The sequence below is a fragment of the Charadrius vociferus genome, unplaced genomic scaffold, assembly GCF_000708025.1.
Source record: "Charadrius vociferus isolate BGI_N301 unplaced genomic scaffold, ASM70802v2 scaffold125, whole genome shotgun sequence".
Taxonomy (NCBI): Eukaryota; Metazoa; Chordata; class Aves; order Charadriiformes; family Charadriidae; genus Charadrius; species Charadrius vociferus.
This window is the reverse complement of record NW_009649036.1, coordinates 5,059,846-5,083,335: the sequence shown is the minus strand read 5'-3', so window position 1 is coordinate 5,083,335 and position 23,490 is coordinate 5,059,846. Positions and strand designations below refer to the sequence as shown.

General features: G+C 37.3%; 1 protein-coding gene across 3 annotated transcripts in view; it reads left to right on the top strand.

Annotated features, from left to right (window-relative positions):
- MON2 (MON2 homolog (S. cerevisiae)) overlaps positions 1-23,490 on the top strand; it is a 63,212-nt gene that overhangs the window by 3,152 nt on the left and 36,570 nt on the right. For 2 of the 3 annotated variants that reach the window (XM_009887821.1, XM_009887820.1), the window contains exons 2-19: positions 1,559-1,686; positions 2,526-2,657; positions 5,711-5,840; positions 6,394-6,491; positions 7,211-7,336; positions 8,088-8,282; positions 9,023-9,147; positions 9,536-9,675; positions 12,244-12,397; positions 16,309-16,541; positions 18,360-18,441; positions 19,148-19,329; positions 20,572-20,684; positions 21,279-21,383; positions 21,625-21,705; positions 21,793-21,866; positions 21,945-22,035; positions 23,353-23,454. In XM_009887821.1, the coding sequence (XP_009886123.1) occupies positions 1,600-1,686; positions 2,526-2,657; positions 5,711-5,840; positions 6,394-6,491; positions 7,211-7,336; positions 8,088-8,282; positions 9,023-9,147; positions 9,536-9,675; positions 12,244-12,397; positions 16,309-16,541; positions 18,360-18,441; positions 19,148-19,329; positions 20,572-20,684; positions 21,279-21,383; positions 21,625-21,705; positions 21,793-21,866; positions 21,945-22,035; positions 23,353-23,454 (2,250 nt within the window). In that variant the 5' untranslated portion in view covers positions 1,559-1,599. Of the gene's footprint in view, positions 1-1,558; positions 1,687-2,525; positions 2,658-5,710; positions 5,841-6,393; positions 6,492-7,210; positions 7,337-8,087; positions 8,283-9,022; positions 9,148-9,535; positions 9,676-12,243; positions 12,398-16,308; positions 16,542-18,359; positions 18,442-19,147; positions 19,330-20,569; positions 20,685-21,278; positions 21,384-21,624; positions 21,706-21,792; positions 21,867-21,944; positions 22,036-23,352; positions 23,455-23,490 lie in introns of all 3 variants that reach the window. The other variant, XM_009887822.1, reaches the window with a different exon arrangement.

Genomic DNA, 23,490 nt, shown 5'->3' with positions numbered 1-23,490 from the left:
GTTAGTTAGTGCCTCAGTTTAAAAATATCACTAAACTATTTTTTTTGCAGCTTTTACCTTGATGTTTGTTTCTTTTTTTCCCCAAATCAGTTGTTGTCATACTTAATGGCTCTTGAGACCCAAACTTAAAACTGCTCAACAGAAAAAATAAAATTGATAATGACTGCATTTTTGTGTGATAATGTATCTTTTGTTTGTTTGTGGTAAGATCTGTCCTCTAAAAATGTGTGTGAAACTTTTTCATGAACACATTTCTCTTATTACACGTAAACTAAAACACAGTGGATGACATGCAGTGTAAGAACACACTTTCAGCTGTGAGGAAATTTTAATATCTGCAGTGGTGATGAGCAGCTAAAATCTTAAAAGTTTTCATGAATCAACAGCCACACACACAAACAGAAAAGCACTCCTCGGTCTGAGTCATGCTTTCCATTCATCTTTCGAAATATTTTCTTTTTTTTCATTTTATGAAGTTTATCTCAGATTTCTAGGAATTACTTTTGTGAGGAAAAACTTTTTGAAATGTCAGTGTGGAATGTTGTATTCATTGTCAAGATTTTTGTCCTTAAAAAAATTCATGAAACTTGTCTTTTGTCCTGACAAGGCTTAATTTTCAGAAGCTGCCCTTTTCACTAAAACCCTGGTTGAAAAATTCACAGCCAGGTGTATGTAACCAGGATACAAACAGTCCAGTCTTTCTCCTCCTGTTTTGTTGGTAGCGTTTTGCTATCAGCCTGGGGAAGAGAAGGCTCCAGGGAGATGTTACAGCAGTCTTTCAGTACTTAAAGGGGACTTCAAAAAAGGTGGAGAGGGACTGTTTGTCAGGAAGTGTAGCTGTAGGACAAGCGGTAATGGTTTTGAACTAAAAGAGGGTAGATTTAAATTAGATATGTGGAAGAGATTCTGTACTGTGAGGGTGGTGAGACACTGGAACAGGCTGCCCAGAGAAGTGGATGCCCCATCCCTGGACGTGTTCAAGGCCAGGTTGGACAGGACTTTGAGCGACCTGATCTAGTAGAAGGTGTCCCTGCCCATGGCAGGGGGGTTGGAACTAGATGATCTTTAAGGTCCCTTCCAACTCCAACCATTCTATGATTCTACTCCCCTTCATTCTGTGTGCTTTGATATGTCTCTTTGTGCCGTGCTTTGTGTTGCTTTTGAATTTGGTGCTGAGGTGAAGCAGAGCAGGAGAAGGCTACTAGCCGAAAGCTGGTCACTGCTGCAAGGCCAGAGAAAGCTTTGGGGTGGGCAGAACCTTACAGCTTCTTACTAACCAAATGGACTCTAAGTGGATGTTTTGGATTTGGAATGAGAAAGTCACTTGAGTGTGCAAGGGTGCTTGAAGGTGCTTGGGATTTGAGCCTCAGCCAGGGTAATTGTGGAAGCGAGCTGTGGCAGCCCGGTGTCTGTCTTCATTTGGCTTTTCCCTGTGGTGCAAGAGTAAATCCCAAATTTCCAAGACTGGAGGTTGCTTTTTGTTAATAGGTATGATTACCAAATTTTGCATTGTATTCTTCAAAATATTAAACATTGCTTCCGTATCTCTTTTTGAAAGCATTGAAAGAGAACAGCTCAGAGGTAGTTCAACCTTTTCTAATGGGTTGTGGAACAAAGGAACCAAAGATCACTCAACTGTGTCTAGCAGCCATACAGAGGCTCATGTCCCATGAAGTTGTTTCAGAGGTAAGATCAATCTTTATATCAATACATACATATTTCAGTGTGAGAAATATAGGCCTCAAGCTGAATATGAATGCTTGTTTTTAGGAGGCTGTTTATATTATAATGAACATAGTCTCATATTTGGTTTTAAAAAAAATGTAATTTAAAATGAAAGCTTTTTGACCATTGAAAAAAAAAAGAAAGAAAAAAGACATGAGGAAACATTAGTAACATCTAGAAGGAAATTAATGAAAATTCAAAGCAGCTCATTTAGTTTGCATTCTTACACTACAGGAACAGAACATGTAATGGTCCTTGATAAATACAGTTCTTGGTTGCATCCACAAAATTTACTCTGTGTGACGACATTATGTATTATCTTTTTGTTACATTTTACTTTTAAAAATAAGATGCACATTTCCTGCAACTGTAAATGTCATGATATGTTATGGTACTGCATATATAGTATGTGAAGAAGCTGGTGAAAGTCATACTGTTAAAATATACCTTCAGTTGTGCTTGCGTAATGTAAAATTACACTGTTTTTTCTCTGATATGAGTGAATTTTGAGGGTAAAATGTCTTTGTACTGTCTCTTCTGTATTTCCAAGTGGAAAATGAAATACACACTTTAATTTGAACTACACATTGAGAGATTTCTGCTGTTAATTCTTTAAAAATATTTTGGGAAGATTGTGACAATGAAATCAGCTTTATGTTCTCAGTGTAGTCCTATGGTATAGACAAACAGGCAAATTCAGTTATGATAGGTGTTTATGAGAGTGCTGTTCGTGCATGTGTACACATGATATACCAGTATGTAAACATCTTAATTGTTGGCAAAAAATTTTTTCTTTGTAGGCTGCAGCAGGAAACATTATTAATATGCTTTGGCAACTGATGGAAAATAGTCTTGAAGAACTTAAATTGCTCCAGACAGTTCTTGTACTTTTAACAACCAATACAGTTGTGCACGATGAAGCACTGTCGAAGGTAAGAATTTGTTGTTGCCAATGATAGTACTTAAAATATCCAAGAGGAAAAACAGGGACAAATTTTACGTAGCATTTGGAAATAATAGAAGAGGAGGAAGCTTTCTTGATTCTCTTGTGCCTCTATTGTCTTTATACCTAGACTTTGAAAACAGGATTTCTTTTAAGTTCCTTTTCAATCTATTTTTTAATTCCTCCACAGTAATATGTTTCTGACTTAATGGGAACTTTAAATAAAAACACTCTGCTAATGCCTGTCTTTCTCATCTGCTAAATTCATGGTATGTATGTTTTCAAACTGAAATCAGAGCACGTAGCACAGTGTAAGCTCTCACTAATATAGCAAATATTAGAAGAGGCTGCCTGCCACCCTGCCTTACTGCCACCCTGCCTTAAGTCTTTCAGAAGCAGTCCAGTTATTGCTCTTCCAGTCAGAACTGAAATAACATTATTGCATAATTTTAAACATGTACCATTTTGGATATTACGTTTCAACTAAAACAAAAAATAAGGATTCCGATCCATTTAATCTTAAACTACAAGATAATTGTCTTTGAAGGAGCAGCACTGCTTACCCATCTGTGAATTGTGAAGTTCTGTTTAAAATAAGTTCCTCTTCCAGATTACATTTATTAATTTTTTTCTCTTTAACATAAGAAATATTTTTTGTTTTTAAAGAAATCATTCTAAATTTCTCTTTGTTACATTTAACATAAGAAATATTTTTTGTTTTTTAAAGAAATCATTCTAAATTGCTGTCTTTGTTACGCTCTGCCTTCAGTGTATTGGTTTAATATCAGAGCCGGTTTGTTTTTTGGGTTTTGGGTTGGTTTTTTTTTTTTTAGAGAATAGAATTGAAGAATACTTTTTAAGGCATTGTCTTCTGGTTGAAGGTTTTCAGTTTTTCTTTGCTTCTGGTTTTAATGAAATAACTTCCTAGCTGGTTAAATGTAAAAATATTTAAATCATTATTAATCTACTTAACCAAGGGAAGGAAGAACACGAAAGGAAAACAAAGCTGAGTTACAAAGGTCTGCTGAAGGCAGGAAGATAATGGAAAATTCATAAAACCTATTAATGGCAGAATAGAAACCTGCTAAGGATGAGTGGTTTGTGAGTAGGTTCTTTTTTTACTTGAGTAGTCAAATTATGTCAAAGACTCTTCAGCACTACCTTGTTTCTTTTGTTCCAAACAACACTCATTTTCCAAACGAGGTACTATGTTCCTGGGCAGAGGCATGTTTTTTTAAGAAAATTGAAATAGTTCATAAAGTGGGATTGTCGGTCATTAACTGGGTAGCAGATGTTGTTTAACAACCTGCAATGTTGTCATTTTTCCAGTTTGAATCTAGGCTCTAGAAGGAGATAGTTGTTGTTTAAGTCCACTGTACTTTTCCCTTCTGCATATCATATATCTGCTTCTCATCACGTCCCTCATTTATTTTTCTTCCTCTGCCTCCATGTACCCCTTCTTTCTCTCTCTCTCTCTCTCTCTCTCTCTCTCTCTCTCTCTCTCTCTCTCTCCCCACCTCCCCTTCTTATTCTTAGCTTCTTGGTATCTACATCCTATTTCACTTACCTTTCTTGGGTGTCTTCCAAACACGTTTTTCATCATCCTTTATTTGTTCATCTCTCTAATGTCTAGAAACTTTCTCCTTTTGGACACCAACCACAACAGCATGTGGGCACAGCCGTGTCAAATAAGTTGGGAAGGTCTTTCCCAGTGCGTCTTTCTCTTGTCTTATGTCCTGATCCTGTCTTGTGTGCATGCTCACATAATACAAGTACTGGAGAATCTAATTGCTGTACTTCTAACAGTTTCCTTAATGCATGTTAAAATCTAGTACACTTAGAAATGTATAGTCAAATTTGCACAGGCTCTGACAGGGGTAAGAAAAAAAAATTCCTGACAGAGCAATATCCTGTAAAATTTCTTGATGTTGTCCAAGGTCTGAAATTAGTAGAGTTTCTCAGTTAACCAAATATAAGCATTACTTCGCATGGGTAAAGTACTTCAATGGTTTGTTTGTTTTCCACTCTCCCCCCAAGATTCTTTCGAGAAATACCTGAAAGTTTTTTCCAATGTTGACAAGTTCTTAGAGAAAATCAGTTTAAGCCAGTCATATATTGCATATTCATATTTCAGCTTGATGATTTAAATTAAGAAAACTACTGTTAAATCATCTGGAAAAGCCCCTTAATACAGGCACTGCTGTTAGATTAACCTAGAGAATTACACAGTATCTTCTGAAGGTCCAGAGATGTATGATTGTGTTGTAGAATTTAAAACTAACATGGGGATACCATCTGAGCTGAGTCCACAAATCATTTACAAGAAAAAGAAGCTAAAGAAAATTCTGATTCTTGTATGGCTTAGAGCATAGGGCCGGGTGTGGTTGAGGTTCATGCAAGTGCAAGAACATGGAATAAGGACAGAAAAACAAGAAATACAGGTTTCATTATGCATACAGATGTTAATTTTCAAAATTCATTATAAAATAACTAAGTATTAAACTATATGTTAGAGCTAATATGAAATCCAATGGGAAATGATATTCAGGTCACTGCCAGCACAATGACACTATAAAATACACAGCTTAGGAATAATAGCAGTTGAGGCAACATGATTGTGAAAGTATTATGATGTAGGAGAGGAACAGCATTTTAGCTTTGGAGTTGACTGACCTTTCTGTGACTAACCATATAATTCTAATGTCCTTTTGACATTTATATTCGTACAAGTTGTTTTATGTGGTTGATTACTGTGTATTCTCTCTATGATGATTGTAGTTTTATTGGCACATTGTAATGTCTTCAGTTAATACCATTTAAGATTATCTTCGGGGTGGAGTACTAAAGAGGTTTTTGGCTAGTGTAGTCTATAAAACTTATTCTAGTTCTTCAAAGTTAAAATTATTAAGCCGATTTTTTTTTAGGCAACCTTTTGGCAAACTGTAGCGGAAAGCATTCCTCAGTCAGCTGTCTTGACTCTTAGCTGAAAGATCAAAATATATTGTTGTAAGGTGATTTTTATTTTTTATTTTTTCCTTTCAGGCAATTGTACTTTGTTTTCGATTGCACTTCACAAAAGATAATATCACAAATAACACTGCGGCAGCTACAGTGCGGCAGGTAGTTACTGTTGTATTTGAGAGAGTGGTTGCTGAAGATGAACGATACAAAGGTGGGCATAATTCTTACTCTGCTTTCTTGTATTAACCTGTTTTTTGGACACACATCAAATGTTTATCCTTTTCAGATAAAGTAGTAGTAAAAAGTCTATAAACTTTATAAAACCAATCACAGACTTTATTAATTTTTACTGTCTTTTATATATTTACTTGTATTCAAAGGAGATGAAATCCTTAGCCGTTGTGTCAGTCCAAGTCAGTACAGGTGTACTAGGTATAAAACCTAGATTTTTTTCAAGCTGTGAGAACTCATCTTCAGTTAGTGTTGTGAAGGAATTTGAGGTGAGGGTGTCATTTGAGTTGAAGGTAACTTAGATTACTGAGTGTGAAATACATGGCAGTAGTTTGAAGAGAAAGTTTGTTGGAAAGAAGTGATTGATACTGATGATCTTTGGTATTCAATCTAATGTTTATTTCTGTAGACATGATATGTTGCAGAAGAACTACCTGGCCGTTCTCCTAGAATCTTTTTTGTAAGAACACTTAATGCATACTTGGTTTTCAACTGTTCCTTTATTCACAAAAGTAATTTTTGTTTTTACACAGATACTATTGACCAGCCAGTTGCAGTTCAAGGAAATAGTAACAGAAGATCTGTCAGTACGCTGAAACCATGTGCTAAAGACGCATACATGCTTTTTCAGGTAATTGGGGAGCATATATTTATACATTTGCACATACTTATACATTTGCATATACGTATATGACTGGGTGCTTCTATATCTCTGTAAGAAATTTCAAAAATTTGCTCTTGGCATATTGACAAGGTCCTTAACCTGAGCCTCAGGCTTTCTTATGTGCGTTTATTTTAATTGGCAATGATATGCTGTATTCCAGGGGGATGATTGGAAAATTAAGACAATGTGGCCTATAGAAGTGTTTTACTATAAATCTTAAATAATAGTTAAGTGTGCAAGTCTGCATTAAATTCAAGAGAGCCAAAATTAAATTAAATTTAAAAAAATTCTGTGAGCCAAACACTGCTACTGTAGTTCAGTCTTGCTTCTTGTACTTGGTATTGTATATTAAAGTCAAGTATGTAATGAAAAGTACTACTTGTATTCATCACACCACTACAAATCTTCTTGACTTAGCAGATTGAGTGATCTTCAGATATTTTTGAGGGCAGGAATGAACACAATTACTACAAGCATACCAGAAAAGTTTAAAATTTCTTTTTAGAAGTATTTTATTAAATAATTCATGTAAAAACAGTATTTGAGGAAAAAATATATTGAAATCAGAAAATTACTCGTTCCAAAAGAGGGAGACAGTGTAGATTTTGTTGTAGACTCTGAAAACTTATGCTGGTACAGGAGAGTGCTGTGCAGAGAATGTAAATGTTATTGTGTTTCTTTTTAAGGATCTTTGTCAGTTAGTTAATGCTGATGCTCCCTACTGGCTCGTGGGTATGACAGAAATGACCCGGACGTTTGGCCTTGAACTTCTTGAGTCAGTCCTGAATGACTTTCCACAAGTGTTTTTACAAGTGAGTAGTTCTTGGAGGGAAAATAGGAAGACTTTTGTTCACATGGGTAGTAAAATTTACGCTTCATTAACTCCTCTTTAATTTAGCGTAAGTGCTACTTTTCAGAAGGACTTGTAGCTTTTACATGTTAGGTTTTTATGATAGAGAAGTACTGTGTGCTTTTTGTCCACTTTTGTCTATTTCAGTACACTTTATTTCTGTTTGTGCATTTTGTAGATTGTGTTGTACTCTATTTCTCTTTTTTTTTGCCATTTATATCTCCTCCAAAGTTGCATTTTCTTATCTTGCATGATTTATGATAGCTCTGTAACTTAGTTTGTGGCTTTGTTATTTCTATGAAAACATTAACCTCACCCCATTTGCAAAGCAGCAACAACCATGACTATGAATTGTGTGGATCTACTGCATATAAATGCACCATGATCCTACAGTAATACGTTTTAGCAGACAGTAGCTAAATTAAAAAAATAAATATATAATAAGTGATGTATTAGCAGCCTACTTCAATTTGCAAAATAGAAGAAGGGTGCATGGTATTAATCTGACCAAGTCATTTCATCATGCTTTTTGGTAGCTTTACAGTGGTGTCTGCCGTTCTTCTTTTTCATTTCCTGAGCCTGTAATTTATAAAAAGATTTACATGACTTCAGAGTGCTTGATCATAACAGTAAATGTAAATAAGATGCATAATCAGAACTACTGGTAGCAATTAAAGAATATCTGCTTATAATTTGTTCTGTTTCTTTTTCAGCATCAGGAATTCAGTTTTCTTCTTAAAGAAAGGGTATGCCCTCTTGTTATAAAGCTCTTCTCCCCAAATATCAAATTCAGGCAAGGTTCCAGCACATCATCGTCCCCAGCACCAGTGGAAAAACCATACTTCCCCATCTGTATGCGTTTGCTGAGAGTGGTTTCTGTTTTGATTAAGCAGTTTTACAGTTTGCTGGTAAGAATATGTTCAAATTTTCTTTATGCAATTCTGTTTTTCTGTGTATAAGCCCGTACTGTGATCAGTAATAGTATTAATTAGTTCTGGGAACTGTTGACTATATACTGAGGGAAGAAAAGTCTATTCTTTTGCTCATACGTGCGTTTGTATTTACATGTATTCTACACGTATGATTTTATTAAACATGGGCTTGTATAAATTCTCAGAGAAGATTAGCTGTTGTCTTTTCTGTACTTAACTGCCTTTCAGTTGAGGTTTTGGGAACCTTTTGATCTTCTTATGTTGTTTGCCTGGCTTTAGATAATGTTGATTGCTGTGCCTTGTTAATACTTGCTAAGAGGCTTTTGATTTGTATTGCTAAAGCTGTTGACAGAGTGTGCATAAAAACCACATGTTCAGCTGTTCTTACCTCCTGAATTTTAGAATTTGCTAAAAAAGGGTTTTTTTATGTTTCATTTGTTTACTGTAGCACAGGTAAGAATTTTAATGCAACGTCTGTGAGGAATATAACTCCTTCAATACAATTGCATATGTGGTGTTAGTTTTGCAAAAATATTATGATTGTTAGGTACGGCTTTTATGTAATTTTGAGTAAATGCTTGTTAAAGGGTTTTTTTAGATCCTGTGCAAAACTTGCTGGGAATAGGACTCCTGAGATGAAACAGAAGTATTTTGGAGAAAATATTTTGTGGGAAGCTTTTTCTTCTAATTTAATGGCTATAAACTATATCTTTTAGGTAACAGAATGTGAAATCTTTCTGTCATTGCTGGTTAAGTTTCTGGATGCAGACAAACCACAGTGGCTAAGAGCTGTTGCAGTAGAATCTATTCACAGGCTTTGTGTGCAGCCTCAGCTTTTAAGGTATTAAATATATTGAATTTCACTTTTACATAAAATTTAAGAAATCTTTTTATTTTTCTCTGGTGGGAAATGCTTCCTAAACCATTGTAAATATGTAGAAACTTAAATGCAATAAATTCTTCAAGGTATTTTTTATAAAGCGTTAGGCAATGCTTATTATCCAGGAAGGGCTGAATTACAGTTATTTGAGTATTCCAATTCCTCTCTGCCTTACCAGTGTCAAAGGAGCATTTACCTAAAACTAAATATTGTTATTTACCTAAATATTTGTGGTTAAAATGTGCTTTTAGTCTACAGTTTGCAGGGGGGGGGTTGTGTGTGCTGTTAAAATATGCTTTTAGTCCCTAATTTGTGAAATACTTACTATGCTTTATAAAATACTTCCCAGGTCCTTTTGTCAATCATATGATATGAAGCAACATTCCACTAAAGTTTTCCGTGATATTGTGAATGCACTGGGGTCCTTCATCCAGTCGCTATTTCTTGTACCAAGCACAGGGAACACATCAGCAACACCAAACCAAACTGGTAAAGCCTTGTCCTCACTATCGTTTTAATTTTCCAGCATTTTCTTGTAATAATAAATTCTGATTTGATTCAGTATGTACATTTGGCTTGGTGCAGATCTGTACTTCTGTGTTCATTGAGGTGAAGAGCTAGCTTGAGACAAACTAGCGTTTTCAGGTCTGGTATAATGTGATTTTATCTTCCTGTATGATGGGGAAGACGTAGCCCTCAGTCAGCAGAGCAGTGCTTCTGCCTTTGTATCTGCTTGTACGGTGACCAAGCTCCTTGGCTCACAACTTTTCTGAGGGAAGTTCTGAGGGAATTATTTCTGTTTTCTGACTAAAACAAAGTTGTCTGATTTCTGTCTCCTTGTGTGGCGATGTCATTTATGGCAGTGTGCAATTGAAGTAGTAAGACAGAATGTGTTTGCTTCCCCCTGGAAGGCAACAGCTAATTTTTCTGGATGCTTAGGGACAAAACTGGACTGAGGAAGCCAAGAGGTAGAAAGATAGATCTGTGTTTTGTAGATGATATTTGCTTTTTCTGTAAGCTGAAAACAGTTACTTACTGAAACTAAACTTGATTGTGTTTTCTTGTAGCCAGGGTTTTGGCCTTTCATCAGGTATATTTGTATTTCTATAAGAAGAAATGGTCCTCCTGTTAGTGCCTTTGCAGGTGTCCGTGTCTGAGTTAAGGCTGTCTGCTTCTTCCCATGATGGTGGAAGCAGAGGCCTCAGCAACAACCAACATTAAAATAATTTCTAAGGGTGTCTTTTGATGTGCCTTCTTGAAAGAGACAAGAAACAGATAATCAAAGTATAATTATTATATATCATATCTACTATTAAATTAATGAACATTAAAAAGTCTGGTTTTACACTCATGCCTTCCAGGGTTCATTCATGAAGTCTGAATTCCAGGTTGGTGTTAGCACTGATAACATGCAGAAACTTATGTCAGTAGCTGTGTCTGTACGGAAGCTGAAAAAACACTTGTATTAGTATTATTTCTGAGTTAGTTTAATCCACTTAAGGTAAATCAGAAAAGCACTTTTCATTGTGTAACATGCACATATGAGAAGCCATTCTAAAATACTCGTTCTCCTGAAAACTTCAATTTTGCCTTCATGTGAAACAGCACTGCAGTAGGGTCATACCCTTAGTGCTGTCGCTATTTCTCTGGCTTATTGTTCCAGTTTGTTTTCTCCTTTACCTTTTCACTTCTTTCTGCCTGAGTGTTTCTCATGTCTCTTTCACATGGATTTCTCTTTCTGCCTCTTCTCCTCCTATGGGCATGTCTTGAAGACGCAAAGAGCAGATCAATGCAACCTAGTTTTTGAACTGAGTCTTCTGATTATAATGGTAGTCCTGTTGTAGCAGATTGTGTTACACACCTGTAGTGGACTTTTGAACCTCAGTTTTGCAACAAGGTAGCTGTTTCATAGGAGAAGTTGAAAGCTGCATCTACCTAAGTTCCTTGTCACTTTTATTATACTGGTGTAATGTAAGCCTTTTTACCACTTTAAGGAGATATGTTGATATAAAAATAGTTGTGTATGTCTGACTGCTCAGTGGGATCCAGAAAATGACACCAGTGTAACTGTGTTAGTGGCAGTGTTTGGTTAACCATTTCTGTTTAGCAGTATGATTTTGTTGTTTCAATCTGTTAAGCTTTACTGTGTTAAAGTGTGTACACAGGCTTCTGTGTGTATTCATAGTTCCTAAGTTAGTAGTTTAGTCTCTCTACATATTAAAAGCCAGCATACCAAAATGGCAGTTGTTACACTAATGTATTAGGCGCTGTGAGTCACCTTCTTGGGGACTCTGCCCTTTTCTCTCCATTGTCTGTACAGAGAGAGTCTGAATTTGTGGTACCTACTCCAAGTAAGTATAGAGCTCCTCCTATATGTAGGAAGTGTATATATACAGAATTCCTTGTCCTTTTATCTGCTTTTTTTTTTTTTTCTCGTCTTAAATTGGAACCAAAATTTGTTCCCTCCTACCTGTTGGTTGGCATGTTGTCAACTCTTCCCTGACATGGTTTGTTTTCTTCTACCTTGGTTTGGAACAGATTCAAATGTTGCAGTTCTCTTTGAGTTTCTTCTTGTGACTTTTCCATTTCTGGAATCTTGAAAGTTTGTGATGATCTTTGTTCTTGGAATGATTAACCTCTCTTTCCTACTACTGAGTTCTAGATGCAACTATTCAAATAATCCTTAACCTTTAAATATCTATCTGACTCTTCACTAAAATACGTATTGTTTTATTAACACCATGTAAGTTTAGTTCATTCACAGAATGTTAGGAATGCTGCTGTATCTTTTGCAGAAACATTTTATTCTGACTGAAAATAAGGCAGTTGGCATCAATCAACTGCCTTTTAAACTAATTACTTTGCACATAAAATCGTATTCTAGACAGCAGAGGGAGCTCAAAAATAGTTTTTTGTGGTGGTGTTTTGCTTTTCTATTGAGTAGGGCATCTCATGTTAATCTGTGTATCTCAACTTAAAAATTCAATATAGAAAAAGGATGTTCGCTGCTCACTAAAATTAGATTGGTTAATTTTATCGCTTTGTTTTTCTGAACAGGAAGCAATGCATCGGGGAATACTGGCTCAGCACAAACTAATCCGGGAGTGCTTGGAATGGGAGGAGGTGCAACTGTATTACCTGCCTTTGAGTACAGAGGCACTTGGATACCTATTCTGAATGTAACAGTACAAGGCAGTGCTAAAGCTACCTAGTAAGTACCTCTATCTTTTTGAAAATGTGTGTAACAAATATTTTTGTTTCCAGCTTGATGGTTTCAGGATTTTTTCATTAGTGAATACTGAGGTCTTCATTTCACTGACATTGAGGTATATTATGGATTTTCTTTTGTCAGTGCCATGAGGTGTTCTGATTTTTCACTATTTTGTCTGAATGCTCTGGATTCTGATCCAAATGTTCCCTATGGCTTTAGCATCTGTTGGGGTTTTTTTCTACCATACTGTTGCTGTATTAACTCTTCACTTTTAGACCTCACTACAGTATATAACAATCTTAGAATATCTTTTGCTAGGTTGTGTAATGGCAGACATTAGGGGCATTAAGCAAATGGGACATCAGTGGGACTGAAAAATAGCTTTCTTACGCCAGCTTTTACTGTATTTATATCCTTATTGATCTGGTTATAGTAGATATTCACCAGGTTGTCATTCTAAACAATATGTTGACCTATATACAAAGGTTAGACTGTTAGCGCTTCTTAGAACGGTCAGTTATTTTGTCATGACTTTGTATAATGGAGATTGTGTTCTCAGTTTAGGGGTCTGAATACTACGTTACTTTTAAAATAGTGGGAGTTTTTTCATGTCAGTCATGACCATTGAGGGTCAGTCTCTTCCAAATGGAAGTTATTTGTACAGTCCATGAAATTTTGGCACACTGAAACTCAGTGAAATCAGCAAATAAGCCTGGATCTCAAGACTTTTTTAAAGGTAGAAGCGCCTTTATCTGCCTTTGAGACACAGAAGGACAAATTCATCCTCACATTTCAGTAGTTTAATGTGTATGTGTTAACTTGACTTTTTGTTCCGGCAGTGGCAATGAATGTTGTTTTAGGTTACCTGACCGTTCTCAGGAAATACAAATTTTTAACAAAAGTGTGTGAAAGCTAGTTCATGCTTTTGCCAGCTACTACAACCTCCTGCTTTTCTTCCTTTCCTTTCTTCTTGCTTTGTATTCTTAACTGGCTCAAGAATGTTGCAGCCACCATCATAGTCTCCTGTGCTGCTCGGAACTTGCTTGTGCCCTACCTTTGGATCCCTGCAGTTACTCTGTGATTCCCTCTGAGTAATTTTTGCATTCTTTTTTTCTTCTGTGTAAGATTACAGAATTGTTGCTAGCAAGTCTTGTCAGCAGTGTTTCTTCTATCTTGTACTTTTGTCTGTAGTCCCTGCATGTAAGGAGATGACTAACTTAACTGTCGATTTGGGTTATATCCTAGCATTGATTCTCTCCTACTTCTCTGTTGTGGTTTAACCCCAGCTGGCAGCTAGGACCACGCAGCTTGCTCACTCCCCCTGAGTTTGGATGGGGGAGAGAATTCGAAAAGTAAAAGTCAGAAAAAACTCATGGGTTGACATAAAGACAGTTTAATAGGTAGAACAAAAGCCACATATGCAAGCAAAGCAAAACAAGGGATTCATTCACTACTTCCCATGGCCAGGCAGGTGTTCAGCCATCCAGGAAAGCAGGGCTCCATCATGTGTAACAGTGACTTGGGAAGACAGACACCATAACTCTGAACATCCCCCGCTTCCTTCTTTTTCCTCAGCTTTATATACTGAGCATGACATCACATGGTATGGAATATTCCTTTGGTTATTCCTTTGGTTTGGGGTTAACTGTCCTGTGCTAACTTCGTGTGCGCGGCCCCCCCTCCCCGGCCTGCTTGCTTGTGGGGCAAGGCCTTGACTGCTTAGCAACAATCAAAAACACCAGTGCGCTATCACACTATTCCCATCCCAAATCCAAAACATAGCATTACACCAGCTGCTAGAAAGAAAATTAGATCTATCCCAGCTGAAGCCTGGGTCATGACAATGACCTCTAACTCACAGGTACATCCATAGAATCGTAGAATCGTTTAGGTTGGAAAAGACCTTTAAGTTCATCAAGTCCAACTGTTAACCTAACACTGCCAAAACCACCACTAAACCATGTCCCTAAATGCCACATCTACATGTCTTTTAAATACCTCCAGGGATGGTGACTCAACCACTTCCCTGGCCAGCCTGTTCCAAATGCCTGACAACCACTTCAGCGAAGACATTTCCTAATATCCAATTTAAACCTGCCCTAGTGCAACCTGAGGCTGTTTCCTCTCGTCCTATCGCTTGTTACTTGGGAGAAGATACCAGCACCCACCTCTCTACAACCTCCTTTCCAGTAGTTGTAGAGAGCAATAAGCCTCCTTTTCTCCAGGGAAGCCCAGTTCCCTCAGCTGCTCCTCATAAGACTTGTGCTCTAGACCATTCATGAGCTTTGTTGCCCTTCTTTGGATGTGCTCCAGCACCTCAATGTCTTTCTTGTAGTGAGGGGCCCAAAACTGAACACAGTACTCGAGGTGCAGCCTCATCAGTGCTGAGTACAGGGGGATGATTGCTTCCCTAGTCCTGCTGGCCACACTATTCCTGGTACAAGTCAGGATGCTGTTGGCCTTCTTGGCCACCCGGGTGCACTGCTGGCTCATATTCAGCCAGCTGTTGACCAGCACCCCCAGGTCCTTTTCTGTCGGCAGCTTTCCAGCCACTCTTCCCCAAGCTCATAGTGCTGCATGGGGTTGTTGTGACGCAAGTGCAGGACCCGGCACTTGGCCTTGTTGAACCTCATGCCATTGGCCTCAGCCCATTGATCCAGCCTGTCCAAATCCCTCTGTGGAGCCTTCCTACCCTCAAGCAGATCAACACTCCCACCCAGCTTGGTGTCATCTGCAAACTTACTGGGGGTGCGCTTGATCCCCTCGTCCAGATCTTTGATAAACATATTAATTGTATTAAACAGAACTGGCCCCAGTACTGAGCCCTGAAGAACACCACCACATTGTAACTATAAACCCCTTTAATAATTTTAATTAGAGCCATATATATGTACAAACTTATTTGTAGATAGAGGGTGAAATGTTGACCATTTGATTTACCTATGCTGCCTATGCCTGCAGATATCTAAGGTAGCTATCTTCAGGAAATTAGAGGTAATAACTGAAGCGTTACCTGTTTGGGAGAAGGAAAATCTTTTGTGCAGAAAGGAATGGTGACACTGCAATGTAAAAGTTTCTTTGGTAGGTGGAATGCCTAGCCTTTTTAAGAGTAGCTTGTAGAACAAATGACAAAAATAGTGGTGGTTGGGGTAGCAGGTAGTTTTTGTAACAGACGGTCTCTCCTTGTGTAGACAGTGCTGCTGTGGCAGCTACAATCTGTTTCCTGAACTCAGCAGTTCTTTATGTGCTTTTAAGGTAAAAGATGAAGTGAAGTGGCAATGAGGCTGCAGTTCCAGCATAGTGATGTTTTAATTGCATGGTTTTCAGCGGTGAATCATGTAGACATTTCCTCTTTGTACAAATAACTTCTATTGTTCACCTGTGCATGTCGGTGGTGAATATTTGGTCATACATTATCTAGCTATGACAGGCTTTTCCGGTCAAATGGACTCAAAGATAACAATAATGGAACGTCTGGCTTGTTCTCAATTTGTTATACTTCTATGCACACTGTCATGACTTTCTGACCTATTTCCTCTGTTGTTGCTATGTACTTGTGTTCTTCTGAATAGGTTCTGTTGCAGTGGCTTTAAGTAAAATAACAGTAAAAGTAGAATAATTCATTCAGTGATGTTTGCTTATATGTGTTAATTTTTTAAAATATTTATTCGCAGATCTAAATACTGTATTTGGGGTTTGTACCCTTTCATTTGCTATTTTATTTAGTGACTCATTTACTCTTTTGCTTAATGACTTAATTAATCAAGATGTTTTTTTTTTCTTGAGTTGCTATGAATCTTGAAGGATGGTATTTGAGGCCTGTTTGTACTTAACATTACTTTGGAATCTTTTTGTTTTTTAGTCACAGTGGTACTGTTATACACTTACTTGTCACGCTTTCAATTTTTTAGTTTGGAAATGCTGGACAAAGTAGAGCCACCTACGATTCCTGAAGGCTATGCCATGTCAGTGGCATTTCACTGTTTACTGGATCTTGTCCGTGGTATCACTACCATGATTGAAGGAGAGTTGGGAGAGGCAGAAACAGTCAGTCAAACCGCAACTGAGACGACTTCATTGCCAGCACAGTCTTCAGAGCAGCAGGACTCGCAGTCTGTATCTGACCAATCAGAGAAAGAACTAGGTATTTGAAAATGCAAACAGTATATAAAACGCAGCAGTTTTGCATAAAGCAGGATTAAAATAGTTCATGCTTTGTTGCTTGAATTTATGGTTTCTAAATCGTATATAAAAACTTTCAACGGGGTGGTTTTGGGGTTTTTTTTTGTGTGTAAGGGAACAGCAGTATTCTCTAAAAATAAACACCTGAAGTACTGCTTCTGTCTTATAGCACCGTAAGACATAGACTCCGTATGGTCCATTAATACTGTGTTACATGTATCTACATGGGATGTGAGGGAGAGATAATGGACATTCTGTTCTGCAGAACTACTATTCTGGCATCCTGTGTCCTTAATTTTGCTTAACACTGAGATCCAAGGTCGCAAGACACAACCTGACTGACAGAAATGTTGCAGTTACAACCATATTAAAACAAAAATGTATTTCTAGTAAAAAAGTAAAAGGAGGAATGTTTTAACGGGGAGATTTTAGATAACACACAAGTATTTAGGGCAGAAGTTCTTTAAAAGCAGAACTATGAACCAAGGCTTGTATTTGTGCAACATATGAGGAGCCTGTACGTGTACATACAGAAGGGCTTGTGTCTTAGGAGTGGTTTTGGCTGGTGTACCGGGAGGCGGAGACGGGAGTGCTGAAGTTCTTTTGGCGGCGTCGGCGCTGCCGGAGGGCGAGGGAGGGGGAGGGGGTTGGTCCCCAGCACCGCCCGCGGCTGGGGGAGGTGGAGCTCTCCATGGTGCTGCAGGCGGCACCGGCTGAGCACAGGGCCTCGGCAGGGCGTGCCAGAGGGAGGGAGGTGTGGAAATGATACGAGCAGATTATAGGTCTGTTAGACCTATTTTTATTTTTTTAAAAAATTATTATTAAATTAAATACATGGAAAAAAATATGGAAAATTACAAATACCAGAGGAGATTATTTTTCCTTCACAAGTCGTATAAGGAGCGGCTGAGGGAACTGGGGTGGTTTAGTCTGAAGAAAAGGAGTCTCAGGGCAGACCTTATTGGTCTCTACAACTACCTGAAATGAGGTTGTAGAGAGATGGGGGTCGGATGTTCTCTCTCAAGTGATAGGACAAGAGGAAACAGCTTCAAGTTGCACCATTGCAGGTTTAGTTTGGATATTAAGAAAAAGTTCTTCCCCAGAAGGGTTGTCGAGGGCTGAAACAGGCTGCCCAGGGAAGTGTTTGAATCACCATCCCTGGAGGTATTTAAAAGACGTGTAAATGTGGCACTTAGGGACATAGTTTTGGCAGTGTTAGGTTAACAGTTGAACTTCATAGAATCATAGAATGGTTTAGGTTGGAAAGGACCTTGAAGATCATCGAGTTCCAACCCCCCTGCTATAGACAGGGACACCTCCCACTAGACCACGTTGCCCAAGGCCACGTCCAGCCTGGCCTTGAACACCTACTTGATGATCTTAAAGTTCTTTTCCAACCTAGATGATTCTGTGGTTCACTGCAAAATTTCAGTGAGTTTCTTGTCCCACATTTATGCACTTGTGAGTGTTTATTTTTATGTTTCTTTAGACAAAGATTAAAAATAGTTAAATATACTTTTGTAAGATTTTTTGGGTGTAATTTAGAATAAGCATTGCCTTGGTGACATTTCTTACTTCAGCAATGTTACTTTAAATGCAACTTTTTTAAATGGTACTGGTGTGAATGTGTTTGTGTATACACATATATGTGTTTTTATATGTTTGTTTGCACAGACAGACTTTAAAAGATGCAGTAGCAAGCATTTTGTTTGTGATATAATTGGAAATTATTAAGTAAAATGTGTTTCTGCTATAAATAAATATATGTATTTCTTTCAAGTTAGCAGAGCTGTCTGGGAAGAAATGGTGAACGCTTGTTGGTGTGGTCTTCTGGCTGCTTTGTCCCTTCTACTTGATGCAAGGTATTTGGTCTTTCATTTCTCTTGATTTTTCAAAGATGACATTCCCAGCTGTATTTTGAACTGACTTGATACTGGTCAAGTTGACAGTTGTATGAGAGAGCACTGTTCATGCACCTGAGCAGACAGGTTTGTGGGTTAGTGATGGCTAGACTGAGTGAGGATCCGTTACGATGGAACGACACAGAAGCCTCCAGAAGTCTAGCATCAACCTTTAATGTATTTCAATATAGAACAATTAATTACATTTTCAAATGCTTGCATTTAAACTATTTAAATTATTTATATTTCTTTTCACTTTGACTGAATGTTTCAACACATTGAAGTGATTGTACCCATGTCCTGATTACTGTTGATAAGAGACTAAATAATGTCTCAGTACTTGTTAGTACTATGCAGTCTTTGAATTGGAAAAGCTGTTTACTAGGTAATAACTTTTATCTCTTTCAAAGAGTCTTTTGTTATCAAACACCATTTTCTGAAATTAGTGTCGAATACATCCTCATAGTCTCCTGCCAGGTCATTCAGAACTACAGACCAATTTTGTAGGAAATGGTTCTGAAGAATTTTGTTGATTGGTTATGCTTGCTCTTCAGTATTTATAGTGTTGAGAGGTTTAAGGTATGTGTTCTCGTTGCTTTCAGTTTTGTTTAGCTGCCTGCTTCTATGCCGTGGATTAATTCTTACTAAACGATATGTACTGTTTCAGCACTGATGAAGCTGCCACTGAAAACATTCTGAAAGCAGAACTGACTATGGCTGCACTTTGTGGAAGACTGGGTCTTGTGACGTCAAGAGATGCCTTTATCACTGCCATTTGCAAAGGATCCTTGCCTCCTCACTATGCTCTTACTGTATTAAACAGCACAACTGCAGCTCTGTCCAGCAAATGTAAGTATATAGGTTTTCCTTAATTGTGTTTCCATGTATTGTCCTCTAAATCCACATTTTCTCAGGGTTTGATTGCAAAGATATGCGACTGTAGTATTTGGCTCTACTAAATTATGTTAGAATCCTCAGAGAGGATCTAGACCACCTGCTTTCCAGGACTGGTTAGTCTTGCAGCATCTGCTGGGTATCACTCTAGTCCACCTAAAAATTCTGGAATGCTTAGCATATATCAGAAGTTCACATTCTAAGGAGATCTGTCTATCATCCTCAAGATCTGTTAGGATATGAAATTAAGACATTCGAATTCTGAAAAGGTCTCTGGGCAACTCAGATACTTAAGAGTTGGCTGGAACATCCTGCATTTGTGCTGTACTACAGTCTTTTCTACATTTGTTTAGTGATGGTAGTTCTTACTGCGTAAATGGAAGTTCTTAAATTCTGGTCTCTGTTCAGCTTACAAGAAGTTGAATCAATGCTTCCCACATCCTGAGAGAATGTTATAATTCATAGGATGTGCCAGTTGAGAATATACTTTGTTTCTAATTTTGAAAATGAATTACTATGTACCAAGAAGTACAACTACCTGAAGAATATGCAGATGGATCTAACATTAGACCTCTTAATATAAAACAAAAATACCTTAGTCAGGGAACAAGGACCAGTACCTTTACTCCCACTTATAAGCTAAGTCTATTACTAGATCGTAAGTCTGTGAAGCAGTATGCACGACTGAGCTACATGGATCTCTATAGAAATGAAGAAGTGAACTTAAGTTATTTTATATAGGTTACTCTTCTTTTTACAAGTAAGTCATAAAGTGGGTGTCCTGAAGCCCTGTATTGGGAAAACATCGTGACATAGCATTTATGATACCTTCATTTTCTGAGTGCGCTACAATGGTAGCACACAGTGATACCATTTATACACAATTAACACAGATACTTGAGTTGAGACATAGTCTAGTGCTTGTATCTTAGCACAGGTATTTCGGTCTGGACGTAAAATGTATTAATGTATTGCAAGCAATATCTAATAGTGAGAGGGAGTAATAACCGGCTCCTTTAACTCCATAAGGCAATGACATAATAATCTAAATATAAATAAAGGTCTCAAAGTAAGCTACCTTAAAGCTGATACTGTGAAAAAATTCTCTGGAGTGTGTTTGCCAGGAGGTGGTTATTACTACAAGTAAGTACTGGATTTTAAATTTACGTTTTTTTTTTCTTTTCAATTTTCCTATAGCATATTCCATTCAGGGACAGAATGTTCAAATGATCAGTCCCTCAAGTGAGTCTCATCAGCAAGTTGTAGCAGTAGGGCAACCCTTAGCTCTTCAGCCACAGGGAACAGTAATGGTAAGTACAAATTGTGAGTGATCTCATCCTGCTTAACTGCTTCTTTCTGCATCTCAATGTGTCTCAAAAATAGGCAACAGATAAACAGCATTCTTACAAATAATGGTTATCTGCAATATTATCCTAAGTTTTTAATTTGGAACAGCCTCAGACAGTGAAGTTCTCTAACAGTAAAGACGACTCATTCTTGTTTTTTATCTGATTCTTAGCTCAGCAGCTCTCATCCATTCCATTTGAAAAACCCTAGGTCTCAGCTCAGTTATGTGCCTGTATGTGAAGTTTCACTTATATGGGTTTTTTTAAGATAGGCTCTGATTTTGTGGAGAAGATGCACGTAAAGCTGGAGTAGTTGAACTTGTGTCTTTGATAATAATGTGAAACTGAGAGGAGAGGGCAGTGATTGAATCATATTCAACCCCAGCAAGATAAGACTCAGAGAAGGACAGATACTGAACTACTTCTCTAAAAAAGATATATTGTACCAGTGCAAACAAAATGTAATCATTAAGCTATGTAGTTAAAAATTGCAAGTTTCCTAGAAACACTATGATTGTAGAATAATAAAAACTGTGTGGTTGGTTGTGGTTTTTTTAGCTGACTTCAAAAAACATCCAGTGTATGAGGACGTTACTCAACTTAGCTCACTGCCATGGAGCCGTTCTTGGTACATCGTGGCAACTTGTCCTGGCTACTCTTCAGGTATAAAAGGACATACTTACTCCTTGCTTTTTTGCCGTAATTTGGTTTTGAGTTTTTTATGTAAGCAGAAAAAGAAGCTTTGCTTTAACTCATGTTGTACTTGCATTGACATGAGTAAGTACTGTAGCATTTCACTTGAATCCTGTTTGGCTGGAAGGCTGCCAGCTAGCTCAAGTACAATGTTAGTTTCCTCTTTGCCTGAAAAGGCTTTTCTGCTGAAAATGATCCTTTTGTATTTCAGCATCTTGTGTGGATTCTGGGACTGAAGCCTGGTGTTGGGGGTGCATTAAAACCTGGAAGAGCTGTAGAAGGGCCCAGCACAGTAAGTGTGATTGTTCATTTTACACTTAATGATTATGCAGTATTTTCTGTTGCAATCTATAAGGCGCATTTCTGTCTCTTTTTCAAGGTTCTGACTACAGCAGTTATGACTGATCTGCCAGTTATATCCAACATACTTTCAAGGCTTTTTGAAAGCTCACAGTAAGAAACCTTACCGTATAATTAAAATAATGTGTGTATATCAAACTTGGCAGTGTTTTGATAGCTGTTATTTTTCAGGTACCTTGACGACGTGTCTTTACATCACTTAATAAACGCCCTTTGCTCCTTGTCTCTGGAAGCCATGGATATGGCCTATGGAAACAATAAGGTATTAAAAGAGTTCTTTCTTTTTCTAGATGTTTTTGTGAAATGGGCAGAAGACTTGTACATTTATCCTTTAAGCTAACTATTTCTAATATTAAGGTAGTAATACATTTGATACTCTAGAGTAAAAAGTAAATTATGAACCAGAGAATGTCTTGCTTGTAATGGTTCATACAGTTACTAAATTCTCTGAACATTCTCATTGTGTTTCTGCTATGTTTTTTTTGTTAACTAAGGAATGTCATGTGTTTCCATTAATCAGATTATTGGCGGATAAAACTTTTAAAAGCCCTTTTAATTTCAGAGTTTAGGGATTCTGAATAGCACAGTATGTTCTGTGAGGTGGTCATTTTCATTCCAATTTTCTTTTGTAATATACTTCAGGAAAAAACTAACAATTTAAATATTAAAAAAACCCTGATAATTTATATTTACTTGGGAAAATGATGGTATTTATGTCAGCTTCAGTAAACAACCTTTAGCACATAAAGGTTAAAGACCCTGTGATTGAATAAGATTGGGTATACATTTTAGTTGTAATCTAATCCCAGAGGAGTGTTTCTGAAAGTTTTTCCTTGAGCTATTACACTTGAGGTAATGATGACAGAAAATATGCTTTATAATATTTGACAATTACAGCAACAGAGAATGAATGAAAATAAGCAAATTTTGTGTTTAAAATCGGTTGAAAATGAGAATAAAAAATCAGCAGAAATGGAAACAGAGAACAATTTCTGCACAACGGTGATTTTGACTATATGTTAGATTTAAAAAAAAAATTAGGAGGAGCTTGTTGTAAATATTTGCATATGTATTTGATGAATGGGAAATTTGTCATATTCCTGCAGGGCATTTATGAAGCCAATGGAAGATAAAGCATAAGGGGTATTCTTAAATGAATTTTTCTATATTGTTTGTTCATGTATAATATTAATTTTAGAAGTTGTGATGGGAAAAAGGCTATTTTTCTAGTAAAATAGGTTCTAAAACTGGTTGGAGGGAGGACTATGTAAAAATGAGAGTTTTGAAAGGAATATCAGTGCTCTGGTTATTGTCAAACTAGATGAAAACTATATGAAAAATTAGGAAAGAAGTACTCTTCATAGTATGCTGTTGCTACCCCCTTGTGGCTTCTCATGAAGTACTGCAGATGCTGTGGAAACTTCTCAGCCATGCTAGTTGTGACAGCATTCACAGCCTATGAAACTCAGTACTTCAATGAGATTAATTGCACCTTAATTTATAAATTATGATGTAGAAAAAGGCTCTGACATTATCTGAGTTACCTAAAAGTCATGTGTTCAATTTCCATTTTATTAAGGAACCATCACTTTTTGCTGTTGCTAAATTACTGGAAACAGGATTAGTTAACATGCACAGGATTGAGATTCTTTGGAGACCTCTGACTGGCCATCTTCTGGAGGTAACTAATTGTTCTTATCGGTTGTACTGTAACTTA